We start from the raw sequence: 14,704 nt of genomic DNA, 5'->3' as shown, positions 1-14,704 counted from the left end.
ATACACCTTAATCATAGAAATGTGATAATGACTTTAACCCATATACCCACAGAAAGAAGCAATACACAAATTGAAGACAAATAAAGAACAGAGAATAATCATAATTCACAGAAATTAGCTCAGAAATACAAAGACCATTATGTTTTGTGACATGTCCAGCAACCGTGATCACACACAACAGCTGCTGTAGGATCTGCATAACATGAATCTGGGTGGAGTATGCTCAAAAATGCAAAGTTTACGACACCAATAGATGGCACAGAGACGATACTGATGACTCTCCCCTAGCCAAGTAAATGTGTTTCATCAACCACCATTAGATGCCTTCTATTTTAATTAACTGTTTACTTAACCTGTTTTACTGTTCATAATACCCATTTATTTAATCTGCTGTGGTAGGAACTCCATTAATTGCAACTCACCAAAATATTGTTTTTCTGTTTATCAGAAGCCTGCTTCTCCACGGAATTTCAGAGAATCAGTTTGTTTTGATGCCTACATTTGTGACTATTCTGTGGCTAAAACAACACAGTAACCACAAGGATATGGCTTTGCCAGCAGACAGTTTTTGAGGACGGGTTTTATATTCCTTTTCAGAAGTAGGTAAATTACTGGAATTTGATATTGGTTTTGGTATTCCCAAAGTGGTTAGAGAAAAGTTGCTTATGAATGTGCAGTCAGGGTGGCTGGTGAAGCCCTTCAATGTGGAGCCATTGCCTAATTAGAGGGAAGGAAATTTCAAATGATCCACCACTTGTCTTGTGGGTCATCAGATTATGATGACTGACACGGAGGCTTGAATGCATAATTCAATCAGGAGCGGTTGAGTTGGTAAAAAAGGCTCGGTCACATGGGATAATGGCTAAGGCAGATGTGGAATCAGCATTCTGGTTCTTACCAATACATCTGGATTGTCATCATTTGTTAGGATGTTTTTTTCAAGGTTAGTATTTTGTTGATCTGTGCCTTCCAATGGGGTATTCTATTTTTGATTTCTGTTTACACTGTTGTCTGCGTAGAGGAGTTGGTTAGCACAAACCAAGGGAGTCTCAGTGGATGGCAGCTGTCGGTTGAGCAGGTGTGAGGGGATAATCTCCAATAGGTTGCTCAAGTCCAAGACTGCCCTATTCAGGAAAGGTTGTGAGCAGTGTTCCCTCTAAGCTGTGTGCTTGTGCGCGCACACATAGCTTTTAGAGAGAGCATACACGTCGGAAAATTGTGCGCACAACTAGTAGCGTACCTAGCGGGGGCGTTCTGCCCCAAGTGCCACTCATCAGGTGGGTACCACCACACCGGCACCCCTCCAGAGACGGTCAGTAATGTCTACCGCAAGAGGAGCAGGCTTGGTTGGGGAGATCAAGGATCTCCCTCTAACCGGCTTAAGGACAATCGAGGGAGAGGGAGGTCTGTTAATGCAAACCTCCGATCCGGCTCCCTTGCCATGCGTGTGCGGCAACTGATGCTGTGCGTCGGGATTTGATGTCATATCCCGGCGCACAACACTGAAGCCGCACCCATCGCCTTCCGCACTCACTGCACAGTAAGGACAGGACACAGAAGAAGAAGAGCCAATAGGAAGAGCGAAGAGGAGGAGGAAAAGTAGGAAAACATTCAGTGAGAGTGGATTAGTAAGTGTGTGAGAGTGATGGGTGTTATGATGTGTGATAGCATGGATGTGTAAGTGGGGCAGATGGCATGGCATAGGGAGGCTGTAATCACATTCCTCTCATGCCTAGGTTCCAGCATGTACTGGCTACCTGGGCATGATAGGAGTGTGATTGTTGTTAGCAATTATATATATATATATATATATATATATATATATATATATATATATATATATAATCTAATTTGTCTAATTTGATGTGTTACTTACTTTTAATAAAAGTGGGGTTTTTTTTGTTTTTGATTTTAAAGTTGGGGGGGTCATTTTCAGTTTTGGTCAAGTGAATGCTGGGTTTAGGACCATAATTTTCATTTTGATGCATCCCTACTATATACTAAGCCAGACACTGAAGTAGTAGGCCTACACCACATCAATATTTGGCTTAGTTTACAGTGATAGGGGTTATGCTCCATTATTGTCAATGTCTAGCTCAATGTATAGTGATAGGTGTTATGCTGTACCACTGTCAATGTGTGCCTCAGTATATAGTGATAGGTGTTATGCTGTACCCCCGTCACTGTTTGCCCCAGTATATAATGATAGTTATGCTGTAACACCGTCAATGTTTGCCTCAGTATATAATGATAGCAGTTATGCTGCACCACCATCAATGTTTGCCTCAGTATATAACGATAGCAGTTATGCTGTAACACCATCAATGTCTGCCTCAGTATATAGTGATAGGTGTTATGCTGTACCACCGTCAATGTCTGCCTTAGTATATAATGATAACAGTTATGCTGTACACCTGTCAACGATAGAAGCTATGCATTTTTAAAGTGGGGGGAGGGCAACATACAGGATCCGCCCCAGGTGCCAAATATTCTAGGTAGGCCCCTGTGTAGTTTGGGCTTATGGAGGGGCTGGTGAGTGTTGGGGGGGTGTAATAACAGCCCCTTTACAGCATTACTGCCCAGAAAGACCAAAATTATGTAAATCCTGTTAGTTCTTTTTCAAATTGACTTCACTGGCAGTTCACAAGCTGCATAATACAGCAGCACTGGATGTTTGGGTGGTTTTACATGAAAATATTGTAATACAATAGAAAGTAATATTTCATTATTGTGACAATTCACTGAGACTGGGTCATAAAGCACAAATAGTCAAGAATAACATTTTAACTCAAAAAATATTTGAGATGAAATGAAGTCTACTGTTCTGTTTATTCAATAAAATAAAAGTATTCAAAAAGATCACATAAGTAGTAGGAGATAGAAGTAGTAATAGCAGTTAAATTGCAATTTAAACCCTAGGATTAGAAGCACAATTACCAGTTTCTTGCAAGCACTGCATAAAAGGCTACATTCTCAAGCTCAACTTCTACAGTATATCCACTATATAAAAATGGAACCATTTCAGCATTCTTTATGTCTCAAAAAAAGCCTGAGTAAAAGGAGTGAAAAATAGCTATCTATACTGTGACCTTTCAAACTATACTCTCAAATCGATTCCTTTTGTGTATACAAATTATTTATATACTACTCCATAGTATATATATAATTTAAGGTTATATAACTTAATGCTTTTATTTAAATGTACATCCTAATTAACTGTTTCACTACATTCACACACAAAGCAAATTTAATATGTGTGATTGTTTTTTTTGTTTTTTTTTTATTATTTTAATATAAACATACAAATACATAAATACATTTATAAATACATACATACATATATATATATATATATATATATTAGTAAAAAACTGAGTAACGCATAATACATAAAGTCCGCATTTTATATTTATAATATTTCTTATCTAATATGTGTGATTGTATCACCTAGGGTTGCCACCTTTCTTGCAAAAAATACCGACCATGCTAATTTGCATAATCTGGAATATAGGGGGTTAAAAGGCATATCATGGGACAGAGTGACATATAGGGGGGTATAAGGCATTTCTGGAGGCAGAGTGGCAAATAGGGGGCCACTCTGCCTCCAGAAATTCCTTATACCCCCTATATGCCACTCTGCCTCCAGAAATGCCTTATACCCCTATATGCCAATCTGGCATAAAGGGGTTAAAAGGCATATCATGGGACAGAGTGGCATATAGGGGGGTATAAGGCATTTCTGGAAATACCGTCCAGGTGGCAACCCTAGTATCGCCTAATTTCAGGTGGCCTGTGAGAGACACTGTAATCAGCCAATATCTTCAAGCCTTTGTTACGGTCCTAAGCAGTTATATATGTGTCTAGTGAGGAACTGTATAGGGTCAACTCAAGCAAAACAAGTGGGTTTAGTGATACTCCTTCATACTTCACTCATTTTGTCACATACTGTCTATTTGTTGGTATGTCCTGCCAAATTCCAGCATATATACTCTCATTCATTTATTACAAAAAGCCTAGGATGGTGTCTTTGTTTCTCTGGATAAATAGGATCTAAATATAACCCTGTAACAATAGGTGGGAAATATATCTCTTTACAAATAAAGAGCCTGTCTGCCAGGACTATGTACTAATTATTCACTCTCATGTTTTCCAACAACCACTAGTGGCCGCCCCTCTCTCTCTGGAGCACCCAGACCTCGTTATTGCAAGCAGCTGGGCCTTGTTACCTGGTTTACCCTGCCTTTATAAACCTGCCCTTCAGTCAGGGCCTTTGCATTGAAGTTATAGGACCCTTTTGCTCTGGCCCGGTACCTGATCCTGACTGGTACCTGATCCTGAATTGTTCCTGGCTCCCAAGCCGAGTGCCCTGCCAGTGGACCTCCTGCCGTGCGCCCTGCCATCGGGCCTCCTGCCGTGCACCCTGCCATCGGGCTTCCAGCCTTGCGCCCTGCCATCGGGCTTCCAGCCTTGCGCCCAGCCATCGGGCTTCCAGCCTTGCGCCCTGCCATCGGGCTTCCAGCCACAAAGACTTATTACATGTATTTACTTGTCTTGCCAGTTCCCTCAATGTAGCCTGTATCATAGTATCCTGCCTGTGGTGTCTTTATTTGCGCCTGTCTGTATCTTCCCTCAGCTATGAGGCATGGTGGGGTACAGACGGAACTCCAAGTATCCCCTGCGACTGGGCTCCTACCCGACCTGCTTACCCGGTGCCTAGACAGACTTTAGTGAGTGGCCATGTTTGGTAAACTGAGAGATCTCTCTGGCAGATGATACTAAATGAAGAAATATCGCTTTGTTAATTGATACTAAAAGAAGCACACCGGAAGTGTGTAAAAAAAAAACATTTTCCTATCATAAAGAATAACTGGGAACTCTTTAGGTTTGACCTAGAATCTTTGGATCAAGCCTCGCTTCCTCAAGTCTCCAGGTCAGTTTCTTCTATCTCTGGGTAGGGGAGTAGGGTTTGGCCATGCCTTCTCCCTAAACCACTTCCCTTTCACTCCCCACCCACTAAAGGCTGCGTAGAACTACCACCCTCCAATAAACGATCCCTCTCCTTCATGAAGCACTACCCGAGATGAAAAAGAGAGAGTTCCAAGGAATGTTGTAAAGGGAAAGCACCAGAAGAAAATGAAATGTTAATTATTTTACTTACTTATATGCAATTCATTTTTCCGATAACTTTATTAAATATTTTACTTACTTCTGTGACTGTGTGCTTCCATTTTATGTCATTTTGGGTAGTCATGTATAGGGCACAACATAAAAATACATATATTTGGGATAGTGCATCTCAATAAGAAACATAACTAATACTGATACAACTTATGAGTCCCAGTTTTGGGTGAGCAACACAAAGTTCCCCATATGTGATAAACATTCCTTTGGCAGCAATATGATTACATTTATTCTTAGAAAATAATTCAAAATTAATTACAGCCTTTTTTGTTGGATTGGCGTCTTCAGCACTTTATGATTCTTATCAGTCTTGGGAACACACAATTATTCTTGGACGTCTAAAAGATGTGTTTATGCTTGGCGCAGTCAACATATCATTGATTTTGGCACACAAAAAATTATGTCTCTAGGTAACACTTTAAAATGTCAGCCAAGTCGAAAGCTTAAGGGAAATGGCACCTTTTAAAGGACGCCAACACATGTCATCGAATATCTATTGATGTTAACTCATAGTGTACCAACAACAGTAAAAATGCATGGTCTAGATAAGATGTAGGCAAGTTATCTATGCTTGCAAAAATATTTTCCTTATATGGAGCAGCTTTCACTTTCCTGGTGACTCTTGTCACTCATATCATTCTTTTTTTCTTTAACCCCATCATGACAATGGCTGTTTTGATATTTCTGCTATGTTTGTGTTTCTTTCTCATTAACTGTACCCACACAAATGATATATATTGGGGGTTTTTTCAGGACAATAAAGTCCTTTCTTTAGATACCATGTTTGTAACATATCATCTAACTTACTATAAAAAATATGGCACAAAACCTAATGAAAACAAAGGCAATGTTTTTAGTGTTTTGCAAGTTATAGTGCAATAAGTACAAGTAGCGTATTGCTATTTCAGAACCTTTTTTCAAATCTGGTCATACTCCATCCATGTCCTACTTGAGAGATCTTTGAAGTCAGCCAATTCAAATAACCCCTATCATTAGTACAGTGATACCACCCATCCAGCAGGGTTGTTTAGGGGATTTGAGACATGTACATCTCAGTTGTTCAACTTGAAATTTTCACATCATGCACCCATGTCCTATTTGGGACATCATCGAGGGCAGCCATTTAAATTTACCCCATTGTAATTCTGGTATGAATTTACAGCTCCTGGTATATATTACTGTCAAACAAAAGGCCTCTTTGTGAAGTACGCATTTAGTCTTTGCTCATGTCCTATTTGGGATATCTTTTAACTTGGCCACTTCAATTTACCACATCAAGCCATATATTTTTGAGAACTATAGTATTTCAAATGCTGGTATTTTAATACTTTCCATGCCAGGATTTTGGGAAAGATACAGCACCAACTTGCTCATAAAATAATAAACATGTTGTTTACAATGTGTTACATTTGACTGTCATACAGCCTTTCAATGTGGTGAATACAACAGAGCACCTATATTTTTGTGTTGCTAAATGCCTTGATGTGGCGGCTTTGCAGTAACACAAGCTGAGTGTAATCATTGATTGCTTTCTGTGCTCAATTAACCCCATGATGTCTCAATTGCCGTTAAGGTAATGCAATTTCGGTTGCTTTAGTCATCACTAACATGAGTTACTAATTAAAATAACAAAATAAAATACATATATTTATGTATATGCAAGATAAGGTCTATTTATGGCACTAGGGGAGTCATAATTTAAGGACTGGGGCTTTTCTTACAGCACATCTCACCCTACAATATGCAAAATAAAAAAAAAACGTTTTAGACCTGCCATGCTGAATGGCATGCTGCACTGGCAATGTTTCCAAATACATAATAATGTATCGATATAAAAACAGCATGACAATCATTTCTACATTGTTTTCTATTTGTCCTTGATTTTAGCTGTACATGGATGAGTACAGGTATATAAAGAAAAATACAAAGTAAATATAAAGGTTTGTATAAAAATATAACGTCTTGCTGATTCCTTGATATAAGGGGATGACAAAATAAGTAAAACAAATATTGCTGGAAGGTCTTAAATTAATTAAAAAGCAAGCCTAAATAGAACGCCAGTGATGCACCCCTCTGCAGCCACCAGTCTCAACATTGAGCTCACAGATATGATGTGCTTGGCACAAAATTTACAGTGATTTACTTTATTACATGGATAGTCTCAAAATGCATCACATGAATAATCTGCATACAATTAGTCAGAATCACTTTTTGGACAAAATATAGGACCTACCCAGTATTGGAGTCAACAAAGAAAGACACTCTGCTGAGTGGCACTTTACATTGCAGCTCTAGAGGTATCCTAGAAAATAGCTTATGTGGGAATCCTGAACCAACTAGAGAAATGTACTCAAAATCATTAGAGAAAAAATACCTTTAACGTACATTGTATCAATAGAACCATTTTTACTTTTAAAGCTGAAAAAGAGAATCGATCAAGACACAAATGGATTTGTGGAAATGGAAATGGACAGCATGTGAAGGGAGGGGGGAGCTGTCACTGAGTGACCGGAGGGGGGGAGAGGGAGGAGTGACAGAGGGAGGGGGGGACCAGGATTACCTGTCCTATACTGCGTTTCCTATAAAATATATTACCAAAGGAAAAACACACTATAATCTCAGCGCCTCACTAAATAAGTACTAGAAAGGTAAAATGTTGCAGGAATTATGCAAAGCAAATGGCATTAGGGTAGTATATAATAATGATAATACATAAGTCTGTAAAAAAAGTCCACTTGGGTTTTTGTCCGGCGTTTTTCTTGATGAAAAACGCCAGGAAAACTGCCAAGAAAACTGCCACTGCATTTACCTGCGTTTTGGCTTTTTTTCTGCAGTTTTTTTCTGGCGTTTTAGCCTTTCTGTGCAAATTGCTTTTTTTGACCTTAGGCAGTTTTTCCAGCCTTTACAAGTTAGAAGTTTCACCCAGCTAAAAGGGATTAGGATAAATGGCAAGTATCTGCCCTCTCCTGATGTCATTTACTTGGTAGACCATTTTGTCTCATTTCTGTGGTTTGTAAGGCATGCTTTATTCCGAATGTCTGCTCCTCTGGGAAGATTGGCCCCAAATGATGGTGCAAATTGTTTGCTGTTGCTTTTGGCACGCAGGATCCGGTCGCGTATGTTTTTTTGTAATGGCATGTTTGTTCCAAATGGTGTAAAATTCAATATGAACCAGTCCAGGACTTTGTTTTGTGTGAAACTGGTTGTTTTCAGCCTATGTCTCGTAGGACACACAGATACTGGGTCCATCCTCTGCATTGTAACTGTGGAAAAAACGCCATAAAAAACGCCAAGGCAATAAACCCACATGGCTTTTTCATGGCGTTTTTTCTCTCCCATAGACTTCTATTGGAGAAAAAAAGCCAAGATTTCACTTTAAGGACTTCACGAGTAAGGACATAGTTGCAGCACAACCATTCCCGTGTCTATGTATTCTCGCTTTGCGAGAAGAGAAGCATAACAGCATGATGCCAACACAAGGGCCTTTCAAGCGTCTTTTGTGGTGGAACTGGAAATGACCTTACAATCGCAGTGCAGTACATGCATTGATAAGTGAAAAAAGGTACTGCTTCGCTTTATTACATTCTCATTTTACATACACGCTCTTGACTCTGTTGTGTACATTAATCTCTGGTATGCCTGTAGCAGCCAGAAATTTACGAGATATCTGTAAACTACTGAAAAAGATCTGATATATAGACAGGAGGAAACCATAGTCAGCAAAAAATCATTCCTATTAAAAGAAGAAATAAAAGGTGGCAATATAGAACTACAGACCTCTCTCAGTAGTTTAATGATTTCTTGTGACTTGCTGGCAGGTACATAACATACACTAAGTACTGGAGAGATGCTTAGGTGAAAGTATTTATATATTATTAATAACTTTTCCAACGTATTGAGTGTTTGAGTGATGTTTTTGTGCATGCGTTTATGTATGTATTTTTTGTGTTATTGTGCAAAACATTCCACAATTTGTTCAATGGCAGTAGTATGAAAATATAGACAATCTTTATAATAATAGTTTTATTTTCACAATATTCTTAGTCAAAATTCCTATATCATATAAAATAAGTACAATTTAAGAGTGTTTATTTCTTGGTAATAAAAAACATAAAAGGGTTATGTTTTTCCTGCATCTTACCCTCTAAAACATTTTGTTTGAGCAATAACTATACGTGCTATCATTTTGTATACCAAATGGTAAACATCTGCAGGCGTTTTTATTTCTAGACATTAGCCATTTTTTGTTACAGCAGTTATTTCACTGGGCTAATCAACATTCATGTTTTAATTAACCCCTTAATGACAAAGCCCGTACATGTACGGGCTCAAAATGCATTGTTTTCAATGGGTTTTGGGACCACCAATTGTCCTTAAGGGGTTAATCCACATGATAGCTGTGTGGTCCGTGAATTCTGTGACGGGTCTCCTTAAATTTTTGTCCATTTTGCAAATAAATGTATTTGCCCCTTTTCCCTTGCTAAATGCCGTCCAGGAGAGGTGTTCGGCCGATGGAGAAGGAGGTCATCTGCTGCAGCAGGCCTGCCTCTTCTGTGTAGGGCAACTGCTTTAATATTTTCCCATTTTGGCAGAAAGCATTTTCAAGTACTTACAGTCTACTTTAATATGCATTCTTCTCTAGTGTGTGGGGGTGTCAGCAACATTAAACTATCCCTTTAATAAAGGAAATGTGTTTTGATGCCCTAGCTTCAATGCTCTAAAGTTTCACCACATTAACACAGGAACAGTAAAAAGATGATTGTCAAAATTAGTTTTGACGATAAAGCCCTCAAAAAAAGCCCCCCCCCCGCTCACTATATACTTTCCAAAACAGTTCTGCCTCTTTAGCATAATCCAAAAACGTTAAGTCACTCATTAGATGTTCTTTTCTATACAGTTTGCATTAAACCTGAACCTTTCAAATCGTGTTTGGTCGGAAATGCGTTTGCAAATATAATTCTAGTGTAAGTAAAACAGTCAGAACAGTTATGGTGTTAAATTACAGTTATTAATTCAAATCAGAGTCTAACCCATGAAGCTCACATACAGGAAAGGAGCTCTGCATCTCCAAGGTGGAAACAAAAAATAAAGTTGAAAACACTTCTCTCTCTTTTCCTGTTCTTTGTAAGTAATCTCACTTTTCTCTAAAATATCTTCTTTTCCAGCTATTGTTCTCCTTTGCTTGATAGCAGCAAAATTCACTAATTATTCTGAATACCTTTTTGTCTACCACAGTTGGGCAAACATCTAAGCATTTCAGCATGAAGCATTGGTTGAAGATTCCTGCTGAGCACGTGGTAGAGGAATCATGTTTAAATGAAATATAAAGAAAAGGTAGTCTTCACTTACTAAATATGCCCATGAGTAGCTACAATTTGTAACTAAAATCTATTACTGTTGAGCAGAACTGTAACCAGGGCTCTACGCACCTCCAATTCTGTCACCATGCTGACATCATATTCACTTCTGGAAGCGGAAGGGGGTACAGAGCCAGTGCCACCAGGCAGCTCAAGCACGTCGCTCATCTTGCAGCATGAATGGTCCCCCTAGGGCCTCAATGATGTTAAAGGCCTGTTGTGGGGTAGTAGGTAAAGGTACAATCGAACCATATATGTAAGTAAAATGCCTAATGGAGACCATTTTGCTTGGACTCCAGTGCATTTTACTGCATGCATATATGTTTGTTTGTTTTTCTATTAGAGCACAACAGTGCATGTGCAGAATGGGTGAAGAGGATAATGAGACAAAAATATTGCTTTCTTATTCAAACAGCAACATAATGAATGCAGTAACATGCACTGGAGTCCACACAATATGGACTCTAATATGGATTAATACAAAAAGAGCCCCAGAATGTCTCCTTAAACCCCATGTGTACTTACCAAACACTGTCCGAGCCGGCACAGACTCTCTGTTTAACCAAAAAGATACTTGTGACAAGATGACTGTCATTATACATGGAAGGTAAGTTTGGATAACAAAGTAACCAATTTTTCTTTTCAGATGAAAATGTGCTGTCATCACAGTATATTCACCTGAGGATGAAAGAATAACTAAATAAAAAAACAATCCATGGGGAAAAAAAAGAAAGCAAACAAATGTATGTATATCATATTATATAGCTGGGCTCTGCACATCTTCTGTCTACTGTCTGCATGGCCCATTGTACAGTGCTGTCTGTGCTATATTATTTAATATATATATATATATATATATATATATATATATACACATACAATATAATATTATATTTATACTTCCCTTTATTATCAGTATGCTGTTATTCTGTCATATAAACACAAATAAATAAACCAAACTTTAATATAAAAACGTGCTGATTGTTTAGTGGGAGTCACAGCATAGATTCTTATAGAGCATTACCAATCTATAGTGGCATAAATGAGTGTACTGAACGTATAAAAGCGATTACTGACAGCCTGGGAGCATGATGAGGTCCGGAAAATCCATTGATGACTGGTGCATTCCCCGTGCAAAATCGGATTTTTGTATTTTACTAATCCCTGGTTACAATCTGTGTCCTGCTCTTTGTGATCCACCCAGCAATCAGTATCCTCTCTACCCAGATGTATAAGGACCTGGACTTGAAAACCCTTCGGCGTCAGGAAAATAACATTTGTCAGCAGCGACAGCTGGGGATATCTGTTTAAAGTGCATGGGCTGCGGACACTTACCGACTAGGTTATTTTACCTTCATCTGCCACCCGGAGGAGTCGTGCTGCTGCTGCTGCTACCTACACTTTGTAAAGGACATGGCTCAGCGTGTGTCCTACCTGTTTGCTTTAGTTGTGCTGAAAGTCAGAGCCGAACTGCCATTCATTACAGAAAACAATGCAGCCATGATGGTAAACTGGTAAGCTGCTTTATACATTTCCGTGTGTGTGTCCCTTTAAATTGATTAAAGTGACACGGTGTCACTCTGTCAGATTCACTGTGACGCGTTGCTTTGTTGTTGTTTTGTTTTTTATCTTTCTTAATTAACCCCTTAAGGACAATGGGCGGTGCCTAAACCCATTGAAAACAATGCATTTTGAGCCCGTACATGTACGGGCTTTGTCATTAACGGGTTAAAAGCTGAATAACGAATCATTATATTCCCAGCATCTGTGCTGTCAAGCTACTTATCCGTGTTCCGAAAATAGGAGCACGTTGCCAAAGCTGGTTTACGCCTTCTGCGAGGTGTTATGGATTTAGACAGTAAAGCCCCCTGGGGTTAATAGGGGTTTTCCGGCCGGAAATAGTGTTACAAGTTGGAATTAAACCCTGTTGCTTTTTTTTTTTTTTTTCATATGGCTTCTAATCCTTTCCCGAGCAGCAGCGCATATGATGGATGAAGAGCTGCACCCCTGCCACACATAGGGACTACTTTCCATCCTTAAGATCAGTTTGTGAACATGCCATAGATACAGCCACTGCTTGCTGACCTCAAGTGCATTATGTAAGATGGCATGGCTTAGCTGCCCTAGGGACATGTGACGCTGAAGAACTCCCCCCCCTCCTTGTAGTAGCCCCTCCTCAGCTAGCATTTGCCCTGCACAATCAGATCAGCCAAGAGTCGCACTGAGCTACCAGAGCAGCAAGCTTTTAAGAGGCGATCAGCACGTGTCCGGTCCGGATTAAACCTTCCTTTTCATCTAATGCTTACACATCTGGCGGCTTCTGTAACGGGACTGACAGTGTGCCTACCTTGCCCCCGGACACGTGTCTGAAGCAATACCACCCACTCGTACAGAGCTGTTGTGGTGCTGAAACTATGCGACGGCCTTATGTTTCCCATGGCTTCGATAGGATCGCAGAAAAGGGCTTCCTCATAACTGTGCCCCATGTACCATGTCTATTATCCAATTGTTTATTTACTGATACTGTATATACAGGGTGGATATACACCATGCAGCAGATTCCATTAAATGCTCTGTATTGAATTGATGAGCAATACCAAGAAATGTAATAACTACCTACATCCATTGCATTTTTCGCTAAACCCCTAGCAAATTTTTATTACCCCCCCCTATTTTATTGTTTGTATGTGAAAACTTACAGTAAAAATACTAAATAAAGGCTCGTCGTCACTGCATCTTGTATGCTTTACACTTATTTATTGAGACCTGGTGCTCTTAATTCAATCCCTGCTTGCATTTTGGTGACTCGGTACAGACAATAGGCCATAAGAGCAGCTTCCTAGCCAATTTCCCCCCCAGAATAGTTTGTTACGCAATGTATAGTGATCACATAAATCTCAAAATCATATAGAACGCATGCTATTTTGGAAAAAAAACAATATATTGGAAGCCTAGTCAGCATGATAGGAGTTACAGTCCAGAACAAGAGACTGGCAGCCTCTAAAGTTAACGGAGTTTTGGCATCTATTTTGAAAATAGCTGGCTTAAAAGCTACTTACAGCTTAGACTCTGATCTATGTGTGTAATTATGAAGACACTTACTGGTTCGCTTCTATAATTAATAACCTGGAGCTCAGCTTCTGTTCCTGCCATTTGTGTTTCATAACCCAAGTTGCTATTCTTCTTTTTACTATGTATGCAAAAATGAGGTACAAGTGTTGCTTTTATCCATTTGATAGGGGGGTGATTTCCATTGTTGTAGACAGATAGCCTTTGGATATTGCGTCTCCTATTGCACGTTAGTCCTCTATGCCCAAATTAAAGAAACTACCATGCAGTAACAGAACAAATTCTATATATAATCACTTTTTAAGTTTATACTAAAAGTTGCTGCTGTGTTACATTCAAATGATCGAAATCTTCCTTTTGAAAGTGGTCTGCCAATATTTACCGTATTTGCTCGATCATAAGATGACCCTGATTATAAGATGACCCCCAAAATCTGAATATTAATTTAGGAGAAAAAGAAAAAGCCTGAATATAAGATGACCCTATAGGAACAAAAGTTTTACCAGTAAATAATAATTCATGTAAAGTTTTTTTTTCATATTTAACAAAAGCTATGATTGAGAAAAATATATTTTTTGTTTTTATTTCATTTTATTTGCCAACCTGCCCCCCGTTATGCACATCTGCCCCCAGGCTTGCCACTCTGCCTCCCTGATATGCCTTATACCCTCCTATATGCCACTCTGCCTCCCTGATATGCCTTTAGCCCCCTATATGCCACTCTGCCTCCAGAAATGCCTTATACCCTCTTTATGCCACTCTGCCTCCAGAAATGCCTAATACCCCTATATGCCACTCTGGCATTTAGGGGGTTAAAAGACATATCCATGCCTCCAGAAAAGCCTTATGCCACCCATACAACACTGGATCTTAGTCTCATAGTTAGACCTCATTTGAGGTCTGATTAGAAGATGAGCTTGATTATAAGATTAGGGGTATTTTTCAGAGCATTTGCTCTGAAAAAACCTTGTCTTATAATCGAGCAAATACAGTAGATAAATTGATTGTTATCAGGGTTATTTATAGCATTGGGTTTATTGAGTTTATGTATAAGGTGTCCCACAAAAGGTGCCGTGTCTAAAATCAGGTGTGCAATA

General features: G+C 39.2%; 1 protein-coding gene across 1 annotated transcript in view; it reads right to left on the bottom strand.

Annotated features, from left to right (window-relative positions):
* GABRA5 (gamma-aminobutyric acid type A receptor subunit alpha5) overlaps positions 1 to 14,704 on the bottom strand; it is a 62,762-nt gene that overhangs the window by 4,974 nt on the left and 43,084 nt on the right. Inside the window, exon 8 of the mRNA XM_053455182.1 lies at positions 11,064 to 11,216. Within this exon, the coding sequence (XP_053311157.1) occupies positions 11,064 to 11,216 (153 nt within the window). The remainder of the gene's footprint in view (positions 1 to 11,063; positions 11,217 to 14,704) is intronic.

Source organism: Spea bombifrons, chromosome 2, assembly GCF_027358695.1.
Source record: "Spea bombifrons isolate aSpeBom1 chromosome 2, aSpeBom1.2.pri, whole genome shotgun sequence".
NCBI lineage: Eukaryota > Metazoa > Chordata > Amphibia > Anura > Pelobatidae > Spea > Spea bombifrons.
This window is presented reverse-complemented; position numbering and strand designations above follow the sequence as displayed.